The sequence below is a fragment of the Chiloscyllium punctatum genome, chromosome 2, assembly GCF_047496795.1.
Source record: "Chiloscyllium punctatum isolate Juve2018m chromosome 2, sChiPun1.3, whole genome shotgun sequence".
In the NCBI taxonomy this organism is placed as follows: Eukaryota; Metazoa; Chordata; class Chondrichthyes; order Orectolobiformes; family Hemiscylliidae; genus Chiloscyllium; species Chiloscyllium punctatum.
In genome coordinates this window covers 157,126,738-157,147,236 of record NC_092740.1, presented here as the reverse complement: position 1 = coordinate 157,147,236, position 20,499 = coordinate 157,126,738, and the positions used below count along the sequence as shown (strand labels likewise).

At 38.9% G+C, this 20,499-nt stretch overlaps 1 protein-coding gene across 1 annotated transcript in view; it reads left to right on the top strand.

Annotated features, from left to right (window-relative positions):
• The window catches only part of LOC140492176 (fibrillin-2-like), a 320,148-nt gene that overhangs the window by 164,129 nt on the left and 135,520 nt on the right, over positions 1 to 20,499 (top strand). Inside the window, exons 15-20 of the mRNA XM_072591036.1 lie at positions 754 to 876; positions 2,909 to 3,061; positions 5,451 to 5,504; positions 8,740 to 8,865; positions 14,261 to 14,386; positions 19,895 to 20,014. Coding sequence (XP_072447137.1) covers positions 754 to 876; positions 2,909 to 3,061; positions 5,451 to 5,504; positions 8,740 to 8,865; positions 14,261 to 14,386; positions 19,895 to 20,014 — 702 coding nt within the window. The remainder of the gene's footprint in view (positions 1 to 753; positions 877 to 2,908; positions 3,062 to 5,450; positions 5,505 to 8,739; positions 8,866 to 14,260; positions 14,387 to 19,894; positions 20,015 to 20,499) is intronic.

Below are 20,499 nucleotides of genomic sequence, written 5' to 3'. Positions count from 1 at the left end.
ATTGTAATAATGACCAGATCATCTTTTGTGATATCTTTGGACTTCTATATTAAATTGTGTTCACCTGAAATTGCAATTACTTCCATCACTATTTTTTATTGCAAGTTCTATCCTGAATGTTAAGAAGTTTAAAGTTAGTAGCCACAGTATCATAAGTGCCACTTTAAAGTTGAGAGCTCTTTGATGACTGAGGTACTATAATGGAAGACCCTTGAATAGGTTGAGGACATTAACACATTTTGTCTTGCTCTTAAAATGTTCCAACTGATAATTTCACAATGCACGTGGACTGCGCTTTCAAAGTTTTTGGTTTTTGTATGCAAGGTGAAGTCACATAGTGTCCTCAGACCATAGCACTGCTCTCTGATAAGGGAGAGACAGCAAGAACTGGCTTAAGCTAAGGGTCATTCAGGTGTGGGGAGAGGTTGAGATGCAGAATCATTCATGGTAACCTAAGCTGGTGTGGGAATTGAACCCACACGGTTGGCCTCACTCTGTATCACAAGTGAGCCATCCAGCCAACTAAGCTAAAACAGCCACCCCCCATACCACCCCACCGTCACTTATTTTAGTTTGAGAGCTTTATGAACCCAGCATTCTTTAAGAAAAGGACTGTTAGTCTTGTGACAGTAATACATCTGGAAGTTAAGTAAGCCAATTTTTAAAAATGGAATTAAGAGGACAGCTTTCATTATTCTATGGCAGCTGAAATAATGATGTTGAGAATGTAATATTTTATGCTTCTCTGTTTAGACACTGATGAATGCCAAACTCCAGGCATCTGCATGAATGGTCGTTGCATCAATACTGAAGGTTCTTTCAGGTGTGAGTGCCCCCCAGGCCTCGCTGTTGGTGTGGATGGGCGGGTTTGTGTTGGTAAGAGAGATCTATAATTCCAGACAGTGACCCAAGTAAGAAGGGTCACTGCTGTCATTCTTTATTAATTCTTTCATAATTTGTCAGAACTTTGTGTGATTCAGACATTTGGGGAATTCAAATTACTTTTCAGAGACATCTTTAAAACCCCTTCTATTTTGGATTAGACTGTTTGAATATAGTCAAATCGATATATTCATGGAAAATACTGGAGAATTGAAATAAATGTTTTTTTATAAATCTCTATTAAATTATATGTAAGTGATTGAAGTTACTGGCATACTCAACATTTCCATCATTACAAATAAATTGTGAAAATGATTTATGTGTTGTTTATACACGGCTTGTTTTCTGTATCCTATAATTAATAACAGAAAGCTTAAAACTATTTACAAACCTCCAATTCTAAAGCAGTAAAAAGTATTACAAGGTCTTTTTAATATTTAGATTTAGACTTTAACACTTGCATGTGTACAAAAGTAGATTGAAAGGTTTTCAGTGTTGTCACAAATGATGCCATCTTATGTACAAGTACCTCGGTACAAAAACTTAAAACAAGATAAAGTTAAATATCACACAACACCAGGTTATAGTCCAACAGGTTTATTTAGAGGCACTAGCTTCCAAATTAAAACAGGATAGTAATCAGGAGCAGAGTTAAAAATTAAACAATACAGTCTCTCTGAGAATTTTGTCAAAAATAAAGAATAAAACTAAAAGTTCAACCACTGCTAATAAAGTTTTGTTAGTTGCCCTGCATCAGAAGTGGTTCCATTGCCACATCTGATTCATGCCCAAAGTGCACTTTTTTTGTAGGATTTTTATAAACGGGATCAGCTTGTGCTTTACCTGCTGGTTCACTTGTACTATCAGGCATGCAAAAAGAGTCAGATGACATCAGTCATCAAATTTCTGAAGACAAATCTCCTTTTGTACTTCTGATAATATGAAAGGTGGCAGCAGACAAGTGGATCAAGTCCACTGGCAATTTAATAATGAGCATTAATTCTGAGGACGGAACTTTTCGCAAAACTAATAATGTTGAAATCCTTCTCTATCTTCTTTGAATGGGTACCATTTTAAAAATGTCATTCCTCATACTGTCTCTCAGCCTGTTGCCCCATTGAAATCCCAACACCACTGTCAGCTTTGAGCAGAACAGTATTTATTACTAGAAAGCGTTAGCATGACACTGTGCTGCCTGAAAGCAAAGTCAACACATAAAACAAGGGAATGTAGCAACACTTCACAAGAATTGCACCAATATTTGAAGGATGCTTTATTTTTCCCTAAAGTGTTGTATAGAGCTGTAAAAGTTGAACCAGATGTCTAATAGATACAAAAGGTCAGTCCCTCTGGGGAAAGTTCAGGAGCTGACACTTGGAGTTTAACATTCTCCCATTAGAATGTTTAAATTCTATTGTGAATTTGTTAAAGCCTTGCTTCTCACAAATTGCTTGACCTATAATGCTTTACATGAACTGTAAAAATAAATCCATTTAAACTCAGTGCTTGCTTCCACTTTAGAAACAAGACAATTTTATGTAAATTCTTCTCATGTACTTCAATACTTCAAAGTATCAATGGTGGCATTTTCCATAAGTATTCTGTAGATTATCATTTCTTTAAAATGTCAACAGTTGACAAGAAGAAAAATGAAATTGAAAAGTTCTGTTTAGGTGATCAGTGATTTTGTGAGAGTTGGAGCCTTGAGATTTTTAATACTGTAAGCTCAACAGTATTTTCACTAGCATTTCACTGAAAAAGCACTGAATTGCAGCTCAATAAAGTATTTTTGTTTTTAAAATTGTATTTACACAAGTGCTGCTTGCATGGAGGCTGCTCATTTGTCCATCCAACAGCGCTGAGATGATCTCTGCTTCTCTGTGTAATAGTTGTGTCTTGACAACTCACACACTGAATAGGGCTTTGATAAACATAAAGGGTTTCCTGACTCAAATTCCAGACATTGTGAGCAGCATTCAAGGGCTGTGAGTTCTTCTTTATAGCGTGTTTTCTTTTATTGTTTTAGACACACACATGCGCAGCACATGCTACGGAGGAATTAAGAAGGGACTATGTGTCCGTGCATTCCATGGGGCAGTGACAAAGTCTGAGTGCTGCTGTGCCAGTCCAGATAACGGGTTCGGAGAGCCATGCCAGCCTTGTCCGGCAAAAAACTCAGGTACGTTTTCATCCTGGAAGCATGCCAAAGCAGGAGAATTTAAAAAGAATGGGAAAAAAAACGCAGTCTAGCTTCATTCCAACAGCTGCATACATAATTTAAAACTACTGTATATAGTTCAATTTCATGAGAAAATAAATTGAGCAAATGTAAAATAAGCTGTCAATTCACCGTCACCTGGTTTGTGCTACAGCCCAAGATCATTTTCATCTCTTGTGTCTGGCTTGTCACCTTGGCAACTTGCACAGACAATTCTCCCGTTATATACTGAACTGATTTAAAATAGAATGAATGGCCTCGCTCTGAATTGGTATCATGTTCTTTTTTTAAAAAAATTCTTGAACAGATTGTCCTGTAAATCCTAGAAGCATTGAATCCTGAGCTGATTTTCACCTTAATGTCTGTTTAGAAAGAATTTATTTGCTGATCTATCAAACTTGTGCTTGTTAAATGCTGAGTGAGAGTTAAATATGGTACGTCTGGGGATGTCTGTATCCAATGTATATCTTGGAGGAGAAAGTGAGGACTGCAGATGCTTGAGATCAGAACTGAGAGTGTAGTGGTGGAAAAGCACAGCTGGTCAGGCAGCATCCGAGGAGCAGGAGAGTTGATGTTTTAGGCAGAAGGCTTTCATCAGGAATCCTGAAGAAGGGCTTATGCCCAAAATGTTGATTCTCCTGCTCTTTGGATGCTGCCTGACCGGCTGTGCTTTTCCAGCACCACACTCTAGACTCCAATGTATATCTTGTATGCAGAATGCATTTTCCCAGGCAACTCAGTGCTTCCACTAACAATAAGCCACCAAGAAATAGCACAGACAAAAACAGAGTGGTGGAGAAACTCAGCAGGTCTGGCAGCATCTTTTGAGAAACAGAGTTAATGTTTGGAGCCCAGTGACCCAATGTGAGAACATTCTGTTTTTGTTTCAGAGTTCCAGTACATGCAGTTCTTTGTGTTTATTTAAGAAGTATCAAGAATTCCTGAGCTCAGTATTAGCTGGTCTAACCTCAGGGAGCAGAAGGAATGAAACAATTAGTTTTAGTCTCATTGTTGTGCTATAGAATGCTATTCAGAATTTATTACATCTTTCACAACCTCTGGACATCCTGAAAAGCTTTGTTGTACTTTTAAAGCGTAGTCCTTACTATAACACAGGAGAGCTTTCCCTCACAGCCTTAGTTCCAATGCACAGAAGGTGAACACAGATGGAGGCTATAATAGTACAGACCGTCTCAGACCATGTGACAAAGCAGAATTTGGCCATTTAGCCAATCAAGCCCCATCTACCATTTGATCATGGCTGATATGTTTCTCAATAGCCTATTTACCTCTGTTCTCAATGATTTGGCCCCTACGGTCCTCTATGGCTTTGAGTTCCACAGAGTCATCAGCCTCTGGTTGAAGAAATACTTCTGCATTTCAGTTTGAAAGGGTCATCCCTTCACTCTGAGGCTGTGCCCTCAGGTCCTAGCCTCTCCTACCAGTGGAAACATCTACTCCTTCTCCACTCTATCCAGGCCTCTCAGTATTCTGTAAGCTTCAATCAGATCCCTCCTCATCCTTCTAAACCCCATCATGTACAGACTCAGAGTCCTCAGTTACTGCTTAATGCTGTATAAGTATTCTGTAGACATATCAACTACACATGAAAAATGACAAGTTAATGTTTTCACTTGCTTTCTAATTTGGGAACTATGATTAAAATTTATACAAAATTCATAAATTATTTTTATTTCCATCTACTTGATATGCTTGCCAGTTGCCATTTTCCTGACCTGACTGGGCAGCATGGTAGCTCAGTGGTTAGCACTGCTGCCTCACAGAGCCAGGGAGTCAGGTTCGATTCCAGCCTCGAGCGACTGTCTGTGTGGAGTTTGCACATTCTGCCTGTGTCTGCGTGAGTTTCCTCCAGGTGTTCTAGTTGCCTCCCACAATCCAATGATGTGCATGTCAGGTGAATTGGCCATGCTAAATTGCCTATAGTGTTTAGGGATGTGTAGGTTAGGTGCATTAGTCAGGGGTAAACGCAGAGTAATAGAATGGGTTTGGGTGGGATACTCTTCAGAGGGTCGGTGTGGACCTGTTGAATCAAATGGCCTGTTTCCACACTTTAGGGGTTCTATGATCTGCATCTACCTATTAGCATAATTCTAATTCATTGAGTGTCTGTTATATCCAAAGGATACTTAATAAGATACCTCCATTTATTCTGTATTTAAGGTACAATCAAACATAATGATTTAATATCACTTACATTTCTGTATGTTTTATATGTGCTATCAGTATGACTCTGTTTGAAACTGCATCTTTGTAAGTAATTTTATTATCAGATTCATGATGACTAACCAAATTCATGATTACTAACCAACTTCTTGATCTGCATTTACAGCTGAGTTCCAGGCGCTGTGTAGCAGTGGAATTGGTATCACAGCTGATGGAAGAGGTATAGTGAAAAAACATTCTCATTTCAGAGTAAAAGGGGTTTATGTTTTGCTTAATCTGTGTCTGTATCAATTCTTGATCCTAATTCTTGAGCAAAAGCTTGCTCAGTCATATGTCCAAAATTCAGTACATTTGGAAGACTTGGTTTCTTCAACAAATCCACAAGTATAACTTTAAGTCAGATTTATTCAGCCCTCATTTGGAAATCTGAATTAGCCATCCTTTTAGAAAATGATAATTACAGGCTCTTCTGTAACGTGTGTTTTGTTATTGCGAATTTGCTGTTTCTAAAGCATGAAGTTTTAAAGTGTGTATTGGTCATAACGTGATTCCAGCCCCATCCGTTTAAAGGATGCTGCTGTTACACAAGTCTCTTCGAACATGGGATTGCCCAAGAATGGAACTACCGCGTTATAGCTGAACCTGCTCTACATGCAATTATCTCGAATCCTGTTTTGTTTGCTGAAGATTTGTAGGGAAATGACCAGCTGTTTCCACAAGCCATACATTGCAAATCCTGAACCAACTCCCTGTGAAAATGGGAAAAGCCGTGTTTGGGCATGAGACTTAGGATTTTCAAAGACCTCCACTAATTTTGCCATGTCAAAGAAGCTCTCTGTCAAGGGGAATATCTGGACCTATATTTCTTTAACTAATCAATTTGAAAAATCTTCATACAGACAGATAAGTTCCACTCTTAGCTCAAAGATGTATTTTGGACAAGAGGGTGAAGCCGGAAGGTAGGAATTTCAATAACCTGTGTTTCCCAAACATCCTGCTTCTACAGGCATCTGTCCAAAATCGTTGTGAGTTACAATGACTGCTGGGTGACAAGTTGTTAAGTGCTATAACTTCACCGTCTCCATATATTTTCAGACCAACCCGTTTGGCAAAATACCACTGTAATAAAACTTCAGGAGGAACCAAATTGGGCAGCAGCTTCCTGGTTTACTTCTCGTTGTGTGGCCATAGGAACCTGCTTTTCAATTTACGCATTAGCATTGATAGCATTACCATTAACCCAACCTCAAGATCTAGGCCTAGAGTCTATTATTGAACTGTGTTGTTTATTAGCTCAAGACAATGTGAACTTATGAAGAGTGTTCTGTCCCATGATTAAAAATCACACAAACACCAGGTTATAATCCAACAGGTTTAATTGGAAGCACACTAGCTTTCGGAGCGACGCTCCTTCATTAGGTGATAGTGGAGGGCTCGATCGTAACACAGAATTTATATCAAAAATTTGCAGTGTGATGTAACTGAAATTATACATTGAAAAATTGATTTCTGTTAAGCCTTTCATCTGTTAGAATACAGTGATAGTTTCACTGGTGTTGTGTGATTTTTAACTTTGTACACCCCAGTCCAACACCGGCATCTCCAAATCATGACTACTGTCCCATGATGATACTGTGTATTTATTCATATCTCTGAGATCCTTTGAGTAAGTGCAACAGTTGTTTTTAAACAAGTGGATTGGGAAGATATTTCTTAAAGCATTTACTGCACATTGTTTGATGGAGTAAGTTTGGCTTGTGTAAATATATCAGTTCCTAGGTCACCTTTGTACTGACCATATGGATATAAAGGCAGCATTGCAGTTTCCTCTTCCTGGTGGTCTGCATTGTGTTCATTTTTGGTATAGCTCAGGTTTGCTGCTATTACCACTAATAAATTATAGGTCTTCCACTCTGGATTATAAACAGAAATTGCTACCCTGGTTGGGAGTTACATGATCTCTAATGGCTTGTTTTGAATAGAAAATATGTGGTGCAGTGCTGAATCACACAGAACCAAAAACCCCAAGTTCTAAATCCAGTCTCAACTGAAACTGGAATGCAGTAGGCAATCAGGAAAGTACTGTCATTTGTTTCAGTGGCTCTGGGCTGTTCTTTTATTCCTGTAAACAAACATTTCAGCTCTCCTTCCCTATTCCCATTATGTGGGTTTGGTGGTGACCAAAACCTCATTCAACTTCCCACGTAATTGGACAGTGTGTTTGTACAGCAACACACTGAGTAACTGGGCCGCACGCTGTGAAGGCATCTATGTTAAAAAATGTTGCGATGGTGGTTATGAACAATGACAGTTTCAATGTACTTTGCAACTCTGTGGTGACAAGGCTGTATCTCCCACATAAATTGGAAACAGTTAAAAGCAAACTCCATAGGGAGGTCTCAGCAACCCAGCAGTGAAGCGAAATATTATAAAAGCTGTCGTACCAAAAGCATTTGTTTTTGAGTTTTGTAGTGTAAATGAGAGTCAGCATCACAGCTGTGTTTTCGAAAGGGTCCAGTGACATTGGTTGTCATGAGTTTGTCCTGTTTATTTAAAAGTAAAAAAAATAGAATTTAATTCTCCAGTGATTAATTGCATTAAAAGATTACCTGGGTGTGTAAAATCAGCTATTATTTATCATTGAGAAGGGCAAGAAGGAGCTGATCTTCATTTTTCAATGTGGTGTATAATCAGTCATGCAGGAGTATAGTTGTAAATGCTTACAGAGTCATGCAGCACTGAACCAGACCCTTTAGTCTAACCTTTAGTCCATGCTGAGTGTAATCTCAAACTGAACAGTGGGGACATTGTCTACATTCATGTTGCAAGTACAGATGCACATGACAGCATCAGGAGCGAGGGTCAATACTTGCCAATTTTCAGAAAAAAGTAAATGGGAATGTGTCCATTCAAACTGGAATGCCTTAAGCCAGAGAATGTAGGAAAACCAAGTGATCTGATTGTGAAGCACTGTTGCCTTGTGACCATGTCACTGCTGGTAGTAACTCACTTCGCACAATTGGATTTGCTAACTTTTTCATGTCTCCCCAACATCAGGACAGCATTTTTAAAATTTTAAAAATTGTTAACCAAAATAAATGTCCAGTTTTTGAACAATGTCGGTTTTGGGAGATTTCACCTCTGTTGGAAAATTGTAAACATTAACCCCACATATCTTCATCAATTGCTTTTGATGAATAGAAAGTTAAAGAATATGTGAGAATGATACCTAAATGGACACAGGTCAGGCTCCAACAGGAGTAAAGCCTTTTAAAAGCTGAACCTTTAGTTTATGTTTATAAATGTAAGTCTTCTTGCATATATTTATCATAGAAGGTAAAAGTAAATTGTTGCAATGCAATAAAATATTATTTTTAAAAAAGCAATGTATTTAGCAATCTAAATAGAAAACATATGTTTAAATACTTATTCTTGTGTTGCTTTTTGGTGAATAGATATTAATGAATGTGATCTGGATCCGGATATTTGCCAACATGGAATATGTGAAAATCTTCATGCCAGCTATCGATGTATCTGTAACATTGGCTATGAATCTGACCTAAGTGGGAAGAATTGTGTGGGTAAGTAACACTGTACAATTTAACAACAAGCCAATTTTTCTCTTTTGTTTGTTAATCCTTCTGCCTACCTGTAAGAAGACACCAACCATTGGCCAGCCCAGGCGATTGTGTTTGTACAATCAGATTTCAATTGAAGATCATTTCATGTAATTATTAGGGTAAAAACTATTGGAAAAATAAATGCCCTGCATACTTCACATTTTAGTAGAAAGTTGCAAATAGGGTGGAACTAGCATTCCAAATTTTATTTTGAAAAGCAAAAAACTGAGGATGGTAGAAATTCAAAATAAGAACAGAAATTGCTAGAAAAGCTCAGTAGTTCTGGCAGCATCTGTGGAGAGAAAGCAGAGTTAACGTTTTGGGTCTAGTGACCCTTTTTTCGGACTGTGAACTAGGGTAACTGGACACGAAACATTAACTTTGCTTTCTCTCTACAGAGGCAGCCTAACTGCTGAGTTTTTCCAGCAATTTCTGTTTTTGTTCCAAATGTTATAGTCCATTGTTAAAGAGTTTGGAAAGAGAAGTTTGTTGACTTATGCTTCTTTCAGTTGTGATTTATTTATATCTCTGTTCTGTGTTTCTTTCTCTCACAGCATGTTCAGTAACCACATTGTCCCCTCTCCAGAACAGAAACCTTCAGTTGCACTGGCTGTCTGCTGAAATAGCCAGCAACAGTTTGAAAGCTTCTTTTATGAGCTTTTGGATTTTTCCAACACTTGAAATAAATTATTAGTACTCTATTCTTAAAAATGGTGGACCACCAAAATTAAACATGTGAGTCCAGTTGCACATGGACTTCACCTGGGCCACCAGAGATCTGGTGGATCTCTGCTTGTGCTACTTGAATTGATCTCAGTTGATGCTACTGCTGGACAAGCCAGAATCCAGACTGAAATCTGGCTTGATGGATCGTAATTTTGAAAAAAATTAACAAGGATATCTTTCACTGAATCCCAAGTACATAATACTACAGATTTGGTTTTAACAATAAAACCTAAGTTTATTACTCAAAAGAAAGGGTGATAAAATTGATTAACCTAAGCTGTTTACAAAAAATACATTTTGAAAGATTTCAAAACGCAGTACAAATACAATACCCTTTCTCTCCCAGTACCATCCTTTTCATGGACTGGAAGACCAGAGAGAATTCCTTTTTTTCTATCACATCTATATATTTAACTAACTGCTGCTTTCAGATCCCAGTCTCAAGAGTTTAATAGCTTTTTGAATATTCATACAACTGACCTTAGACTTTCTCAGCTTCAAATAATACCGATAAGCATTCTAACCAAATTCTTCTGATTTGGAACTTTTAAATTAAATCTTTACATTGAGTTAACATATGTCTTTAGAACTAACTCGTTCCTCTAGGAGAACTGTTTCATGCATCCATCTTTGACCAGAACATCCAACAACTGAAGCCAAAAGCTCACTGTTCAATGGATAGTTCCCCTCAACAAAAATCAACCTCTGATCATACTAACTAAAAGCAGGTTGACTCTCTTCACTCTATTATATCTAAACCTAAAACTTGCCCAGTGCAAACAAAGTCCCATTGGTGCTCCAGGAATTAACTATCTCATACTGGTTTAAAAAAATTGAGTCTAGAAATACTAATAACCTAACCATAAAAACACCCTCTCACACACAGAGCAAAACCCGAATGCCAGTAATTCAAAATCCAAACTCTTATTAAATGATATTAATATGTATCTATATTACAAATCAAATAGAAGTTCATATGAGGATTGTGGATAGGGTGAACAGCCAAGGTCTTTTCCCCAGAGTAGGGGAGACCAAAACTAGAGGACATAGGTTTAAAGTGAGAGGGGAAAGATTTAAAAGAGATCATTTAAATTTTCATGCAGAGGGTGGTGCATGTATGGAACAAGCTGCCAAAGGAAATGGTGGAGGCTGGTACAATTACAACATTTCAAAGGCATCTGGATAGGTATATGAATAGGAAGGGTTTAGAGGAATATGGGCCAGATGCCTGCAAATGGGTGTAGATTAATTCAGGATATCTGGTCGGCATGGACCAGTTGGACTGACAGTCCAACTGGTCCATGCTGACCAGATATCCTGAATTATGGCAGCTCCGTGCCATACAGCCCTATAACTCTATGACCGTAAACACTTTACATGACATGCTCCTTATAGAGCAGTCACGGTTAGGTCTGAACTTGCTGAAGGTTTATCCTCTAAGCCTGGGGGATCCCAAGAGATGGTGTTTATAAAGTTTGGAAGACAAAAGGAAGAAAGGTTGTGAAACATTGTACACAAATTACAATGAACTACACATTTTGTTTTTTATTAGAAGGTAGTCCTTTAGAACTAAATGAAATGGAATTATTTTTAATGGTACATTTCTGTGTAGTGAGGTAAGAGAGAACATGACTGAAAGTCTTTCCTTTCTTGCTCATGTTTAACTCCAAAGTATTCTACATCTGTTTATCATGGAGATTTGAGAGCCAAAGATCATTTGTGCCTTTGGCAAAGGAAAATCATTTCCACTGACATTCATCAAAAATATTGTTTCTTCAAATATTCTTTAAGCTTTTGCTTTCTTAATTTATTTGTTTAATGCATTGCATCATGAGATAGCTTGCCAAGGCAGCAACAGCCAAATACTGTAATGTCTATAAGTACTAGAGTGTTTTATCTATTCTTGATCAGAAATTTGCAAGGAGCCACTATGTTTAAACCTGATGTAGATATATTCTATAACTTAGGTACTGCTTTATTGTGAGTGCATGCATATGTTGAATTCAGTTTTTATGACACAGAGTTCCAGCACTTTTCTTACCTTTTGTGGATTGTGTTCTGCAATCTAATAAAAGCACTAAACCAGTGGCCATAGCAGTAAAGGATCAAGTAGCTGCTGTTTCCTGTAATCACATTTACGATAAATAAATAAGTGAAATCCTGTTTTGATATTTGGGAATCCAAGAATTTACGGGTGATTTGAAGATCACATTGTGTGATATGATGAATTCTTTCTCAAGACCACATCTCTAGAAAGTTGAGTTTTGCAAATGAGCTTGAACTAGCATTCCAAATTTAATACTCCATTATTGAATAGAGATTTAGCTCTGCTTTTTATATACAGAGGAACTCTGATTATCCAGCATTCAATAATCCGATTATCAGATTGTCCAGCAAGATCACAATGTCCCTATGCTTGGCTAAACTGTGTTATCCGGCATTTGATTAACCAAGTGAAATACTCTCCGCCCGTGTCCTTTGGCTAATTGAGGTTCCTGTATATACTTTGCATATTTTCTGTTTCCTAAGTATTGGGTCATTATCTTTTCTTGCTTCTGATCCTAGTGTTTATTTAACAAGCTGGATTTAAGGGGCAGTGTTCTCACAGTCACTCCCACCAGGGTGAGGAAAGCTCACTGACAGAATCAGATAAGTCCAAGGAGACCATTTGGCCCATCATGTCTGCAGTAGCCATGCTCCCACCTCTTCACCTAACCCTACACATTCTTTCTTTTCAGATAATAATCTAATTCCATTTGAATAATGTGATTGAATCTCTGTCCACCATACTGTCAGACAGTGCATTCCAGATTTACGGTGTGAATTTGTTTCATATTGATTTTGCTTTTTTTTTATTAAATACTTTCTATCTGTGCCCTCCCTCTCGATATTTACATGAGTAGAGACAGTTTCTGCCTTTCTACTCTGTAGAAACACGACCATGATTTCAAAATGACCTATTGGCTTTGAATGGTTCCTAAACATTTTCAGGGACAGGACAGTTGACCACAGAGGGCTGTTGGCTGGTAGGTTGGTTAAGGTGATTTATGATTCCAGGAATGCCAAACTGGAGGGGTGCCCAAAACAGGAAATGTGGGTCTCCTCCTCTGCAGGTAAAATAGTGCAGTAATGATGCAACATAAGGGGATCACCAAGGGTGGGTGGGCTCTATATCTTAATTGCCCCCACAATGACATTCAACCTAAGTCAAGTGCAGATGGGTAGTTGTTGACCGGGCCACACACTGGATTCCCTGAGCATCCCACTTTTATTTGACTGAGCTGAAAAATGTGTTGCTGGAAAAGCGCAGCAGGTCAGGCAGCATCCAAGGAGCAGGAGAATCAATGTTTCGGGAATCCTGAAGAAGGGCTCATGCCCGAAACGTCGATTCTCCTGCTCCTTGGATGCTGCCTGACCTGCTGCGCTTTTCCAGCAACACATTTTCAGCTCTGATCTCCAGCATCTGCAGTCCTCACTTTCTCCCACTTTTATTTGACTGTCTACTATAGACTTCTCAAGCTCTCCTTAGCTGTGAGGTCAACCCCTCCATCATCACCCAATACTTAATGTTGTGTCTGATCATAATTTTGTGGAGCACCTTAGGATGTTTATCTATACTGAAAGCTGATATCCATACAAATTGTTGTTGCTGTTCCACTGAAATAAGAGTGAAGAGAGCACGCCTGATGAAGAATTATCCAGCCCATGGAAATGCAGGGTGACAGAGATAGGGTAGAAGGATAGGTCTGGGTGGCACCCTGTTCAGAGGGTTGGTGCAGACTCAATGGGCTGAATGGGTTGCTTCCACACTGTAGAATAGCATTGAACCTCCAATCTCCAAATTGAGAGCTTAACATTTTGCGCTTTGTAAACAAGTTAACCATCTCATGTAGATTGGAAAATGTAACCACAGCCCCACTTTGACATTGCTGTTTCATTATTTCCTGATTGGGGTTTATTTGTGTGCAGGTGGGAATGGGTCTATTGTACATCCATCAAAAAACTTGCGTTGTAAGCACATGATTATTGAAACTAATCCGAAGACTTTGAGCTTCTGATAAGATGATGTACCATGAACCATTCTGTGTCCTACAAAACAATTGGTTCCAAACTTATAGTTAGTGTGGCATATAACGTGACACTCATTATAGTTACATGACACATAAAAGCATTCTGCTCCAAGAAATAGCTTCTGCCAAATAATGAAATCAAATCACTTGCTGCACTTTATTTACATTTGATTAACAGAGGTTACCTACTGTGTTACAAGCAGAGACAGTCACTACATACAAACTCTTGTGGCACTGGGGTTCGGGGAGTTTTAAACTATATCATAATAACATATAATGACAAGCAGCAAGCAAGAATTGGTGACCCTCGCTTGTATCCCCAGCTATAAATAATGGATGTTTATTCTGTGAACTGATTGATGTGGAAATGTGACTTGACAAAGTCAGCAAGGAATCATGAAGGTACTTCACCAAATTATTTTTATTAGACATTATTAAATACACTTCGAAAAGAATCAACACCTTATATTTGTGGTTAATTATTCTGCTAAGATTTGCTAATTCTTTCTTGAGTTGTTTGTCTCTTCTCCTTGTGATTTGCCACCATTCCTACCTTCCAGACATTGATGAATGTGCAGTGAACAGGCTCCTGTGCGATAATGGTCTTTGCCGGAACACACCTGGTAGCTACACCTGCAGCTGCCCAAAGGGCTACCTCTTCAAACCAGACTCTGAGATGTGTGAAGGTGAGGATTTTAATGAATGCACTCAATTGAAAATGACATCCACTCTTTATAGCAATTGACCGTAAGGCAGTAAGTAGTAAGCATCTGCATTGCAAAGGATCACCTGCCCAAATCACTTACAGGAGGGAAATTGAGCAAATGAGAATAAATTCCACAGTATGGGCTTTCCAACAAAATCACAAGTAGTTTAAAATATAAATACCAGTGTTGATGTAATCGATTGCTGTTTTTTCAGACAACATTCATTTGGGCAGTAACAGAGGTTACCTACTGTGTTACAAGTGGAGAAAATCACTACATACAAATTCTTTTAGCACCTCATAGTGAGAAAACTTCTACATTAATGTCTGCACAATTACATTTTCTCATCATTCTATAGCAGCCAGAGATACACGCTGGGCATTTGCCTGCCTTCAATCAGAGACGTGTTTTTAAGCAAATCCTTATGTACCAGATTCTGGTTAATTCTACCCTTTCCATTTCCCAACCTCAAAGAGAAAAATCAAAGTGGCAGAATTACTGCAACAACTTTCTGATGTAGCTGCTGGAGGAGGTCAGTGAGGAACTAATGGACAAAGGTATCAGAGAAATATTTTAGAGCAAGTCATAACAGCATTGCTGTTCCTCAGTTAATTTGTTTGTTGGATTTGGCATTTTGGTTGTAAATTGAAGATAGTAATGAAGGTGACGGATATGATTTTGAATTGTCATTATTGAACCATCCCTCTAACATCAGCAGCCCACCTCAACCATCAAACCATTCCTAATCTTTAAAGTTGACTAGTTGGTTAAAAGCAACCACTATTGCAATGTTTTGAGAAGACTCAATCTCCAATAGCTGAGTGTGCAATTTCACCAGCTGGGTTTGAGCTGCAAACTTGTAGAGCATCCAACGAGCAGCGAAATCGACGTTTCGGGCAAAAGCCCTTCCTCAGGAATAGGGCTTTTGCCCAAAACGTCGATTTCGCTGCTCGTTGGATGCTGCCTGAACTGCTGTGCTTTTCCAGCACCACTAATCCAGTATTTGCTTTCCAGCATCTGCAGTCATTGTTTTTACCAAGTTGTAGAGCACGTTTGTCTCAGATACAATACCTGGTATGTGGTAAACCCACCCAGACCCATTCCCCTACCTTTGACTAATGCACCTATCACTACAGGTAATTTAGCATGGCCAGTTCACCTAATCTGCACATTTTTTGGATTGTGGGAGGAAACCCACGCAGACACAGGGAGAATGTGCAAACTCCACACAGACAGTCGCCCAAGGCAGGAGTCGAACCCAGGTCTCTGGTGTTGTAAGGCAGCAGTGCTAACCACTGAGCCATGGTGCCGCACCTTTCTGTGCTATACTACAGAAAAATGGCATTAAGGTGACAGAAAATAAAAGGTCATAAGGCAGGAAGTGCAACCTCAAAACAATACACCAGGATTCGTCCTTTACTCACTCCACCAAGAAATGAGCCATTTGCTGTTTGCCTATCCATGTAACTGATGGTGGTGAGATAGATTCTGACCATCAGATTATGTTCCTGGCTCCTGCCACTGCTACCTAGGGATTACCAGGAAATGAATAGCAATCCCAGTGAAAACTCTTTTTGGAAGCTGCAGCTTTGTGTTAAACCACATCCCATTTGTTCATAAACTCCTTCTAGAGAAGAGGAAGGATAGAGGAGGCTTTTAAGATGGTTTGAGTAGAATAATGTTGTTTCCCAGATGCTGTTGTTTTGTTAACAATTTTTATAAGCTCCACTAAAGCCTTGCTTTCAATGTGGTTGAGCCACGAGAGCTGAATAAGGGCACTGTGGTTTGGGGAGTTTGGATTTTTCAGGCTGGACACTAAATATTCTCCCAAGTAGCATAGCAGGGCTAATTTAAAACAGGTGCCTTTTGATGTATAATTCCAGGGTATCCTAATATTTTGTAAGTGGTAAACCAAAAGGTACTTCTTTCTTGTTTCTTTAATGTAATGCACACATGTAATCAGAGCCCTTGAGCAAACATTAAAACCACAACTGAATTTCTGATTTGAAACAGATACAGTATTTGGTCATAGGATGATGTGTGTTTCAGAAAGGTTAGAACACAAAGTCTCAGTGTGATTGTAAGGTTTGGTAAAACAGAATGGAAAACCGTATACTCCATGTTTACATTTGTGTAAAACCCAGTCATAAACTAAGTTACTTGACAATACTTAGCTCTGTTTTCCTTCACTCAATGACCCATACCTGGTTAACACTGTGGTTTTCCTTTATGATTAAATGAAGTACATTTAATATCAAGTTATGCAGTTCATTCAAATTGTCTTTGAAGCACTTAGTTTGAGAAAATAAAATCAATTTTCTCTTCCATTCAAGCGCAGGTCCATATATTTGTGCTTTTTCAATGCCTGATACGTGGTTAACTTGTCCTTATATTTATACCGTTAGTTTATTCTCCTCACTATTAACTGACTCACTCAAAATAAATGATAGCTGTGAGATTGTGGCTGTTGCACTGACATGTCAGACGTTCAAACATGTTCACTTCTACTTGAGATTAAAGCAATCAGTCTATCAATTAATTCAATCTGCCTCAAAGCCATTTCATAAACGTGTAAAAAAAAGTCATAAAGCTACTGTTCAGTATATCTGAGATAACCTGTGAAATTAAAACAACCTCACATTGCATTTGTAAATTCTGATGCATTAAGATATCATATACAAAGTTATACTTCCACTCAAAACTCCATAAAATTAAACACAAGGCCAGGTTTACAGGTTTTACACCAATAGCAACTTCTAATCATTCAGAACTAAAGATAAAGTCTTATTTATTTTTGATGTGGAGGTGCTGGTGTTGGACTGGAGTGGACAAAGTTAAAACTCACATGAGAACAAGTTATAGTCCAACAGGTTTATTTAAAATCACAAGCTTTCAAAGTGTTGTCCCTTCATCAGTGAAGCCAGCGCCTCCACCTGATGAAGGGACAGTGCTCCAAAAGCTTGTGATTTTAAATAAACCTGTTGGACTATAACCTGGTGTCACGTGACTTCTGATTCTGAACAGAATCGCTTTTCATTTTTACCTAAGGCACGGCATATAGGTCAATAATGCGAAGTTAGGAATCTGAATGTCACAGTGGGACGGTGTGCTTAGATCTCAGGTAAACAGGCTCAGTCCTGGACTTCTGTGGAGTTAAAAAGATGTGCACAACCCAATTTTGAAATTCCTGACCATTCTCCCCCCCAAATAGTTTTCAGTAGGAAATGATGAAGCTGCAGGTAGTGAACCCAGCCCCTGCACTAAGATTCTAACTAACTCCATTAGGGGATTTGATATCTCCCCACCACCCACCGCACCACCACCTCCCTCAAGCAAGTACTGCTCACACATCAATTTCATGGGATCAGACCAGCCTCAAGATTCTTTTGAAAGATGTTTCCTGTGCTCTCCCTCTGATCCTTCCATGCCAACTCATGTTCACCCATCTACCTGTCAAGACCCCTCATCTCCACCATGAGCCTTACATGCCCATCACCCAATCTTGTACAAATAAACATTGAGCCATTAACCAAAGAGATCACAGAAGGAACAATTTATTATAACTGCTTAATGATGCCAATCAGGCAAGGTCAGCTGATCTTTTCAGCTGTCAAAACAAAAATGTCTGCTGAGAAAATCATTTGGAATCTATTCTGTGGGCCAAGCATATATAATGAGGACAGGTGTAAGATCTCAATGTATAGAGCACAATGTGATTGACTCTTAACTGCCCTCTGGGCAATTAGGGATGGGTAATAAATGCTGGCCCAGGCAGTGACGTCCTCATCCCATGAGTAAGTAAAAAAAAGTCTTCATTATGCATGTTTCACTCTGTACAGGGGTTTTAAAATGTAACATACATTTCAGGTAGTTAGCAACTTATTAATGTCAGAGAAAAAAATAAGCCTTTCACTTTTCTCAACCACCTGGGAACCAACTCCTTCATTTTGAGGCAAACATTATTAGAACATAGAACATAGAACAGTACAGCACAGAACAGGCCCTTCAGCCCACGATGTTGTGCCGACCATTGATCCTCATGTAAGGTAAACCTAATGTACTAACCCTCAAATTTCTGTGACCATATGCATGCCCAGCAGTCTCTTAAATATCCCCAATGACTTCGCTTCCACAACTGCTGCTGGCAACGCATTCCATGTTCTCACAACTCTCTGCGTAAAGAAACCGCCTCTGACATCCCCTCTATACTTTCCGCCAAACAGCTTAAAACTATGATCCCTCATCTTAACAATTTCTGCCCTGAGAAAAAGTCTCTGGCTATCGACTCTATCTATACCTCTCATTATCCTGTATACCTCAATTAGGTCCCCTCTCCTTCTCCTTTTCTCCACTGAAAAAAGTCCGAGCTCAGTCAACCTCTCTTCCTAAGATAAGCCCTCCAGTCCAGGCAGCATCCTGGTAAACCTCCTCTGAACTCTCTCCAAAGCATCCACATCTTTCCTATAATAGGGTGACCAGAACTGGACAGAGTATTCCAAGTGCAGTCTAACCAAAGTTTTATAGAGCTGCAACAAGATCTCATGACTCTTAAACTCAATCCCCCTGTTAATGAAAGCCAAAACACCATATGCTTTCTTAACAACCCTGTCCACTTGGGTGGCAATTTTAAGGGATCTATGTACCTGCACACCAAGATCCCTCTGTTCCTTCACACTGCCAAGAATCCTGTCTTTAATCCTGTACTCAACTTTCAAGTTCGACCTTCCAAAATGCATCACTTTGCATTTATCCAGGTTGAAGTCCATCTGCCACCTCTCAGCCCATCTCTGCATCCTGTCAATGTCATGCTGCAGCCTACAACAGTCCTCAATACTGTCAACGGCACCTCCAACCTTTGTGTCGTCTGCAAACTTGCTAACCCATCCTTCAGTCTCCTCATCCAAGTCATTAATAAAAATTACAAACAGTAGAGGCCCAAGGACAGAGCCCTATGGAACATCACTCACCACTGACTTCTAGGCAGAATACTTTCCTTCCACTACCACTCGCTGTCTTCTGTCGACCTGCCAATTCTGTATCCAGACAGCTAAATTTCCCTGTATCCCATTTCTCCTGACCTTCTAAACAAGTCTACCATGGGGAACCTTATCAAATGCCTTGCTGAAGTCCATATGCACCACATCCACCGCTCGACCATCATCAACTTGTCTAGTAGCATCCTCAAAGAACTCAATAAGATTTGTGAGGCATGACCTGCCCCCACAAAGCCATGCTGACTGCCTTTAATTAAGCCATGCTCTTCCAGATGGTCATAAATACTATCCCTCAGAATCCTTTTTAACACCTTGCAGATGACAGATGTGAGACTGACTGGTCTGTAATTGCCGGGGATTTCCTTATTTCCTTTCTTGTATCTTAAGGCAAATTTCAAGATTTTTTATCAATTAAAATTGTATTTTAGTTTGTTTTGCCAAATGACTATGTCAAGCTGTAACAATGCTTAAAAGTGGCTATTTATGTCTCCAGATGTTGATGAATGTGAGAGCAGCCCTTGTGTCAATGGAGAGTGCAGGAACACAGTAGGCTCATTCTCGTGTGAGTGCTCCACTGGTAGCAAACTGGATCAAAGCAGAACTGTCTGCATTGGTGAGATACAATTTCACTTTCTCTTTAAAAACAAAGCTCAAAGAACAAACTCAAAGGATTTCCAAGCCGAGAAAATAGATTCTAGCCTAGTAATTTTTTTTAACCAGATTTAATGCAAAGTTTCTTCTCAAATGATATTACATTTATGATGAGATTAAAGATAAAGTGGAAAATTTGGACATTTAAGTGTTACATAAATGACAGATAATTTATCATTCTTATTAATTGCATCTTTTTTACAATTAGCCATGCAAAATAAGGAATTCTTCCCTGACTAAGTCATGCAGCCTTGAATATATATCAAAGTTTCAAGTTTGGTTCAGTGATCAATTTAGTGAATAATAGTCTGGATCTTTTCAGACTATTAAATTCATTAGAAACAGACCACTGCATTGACAGTATAAAATTTAGTTAATAGATCTGCTTCATATCCAACAGAGCAGTGCTTGTTCATTGGCAAAATATCTGCAATTATATAATCTGAC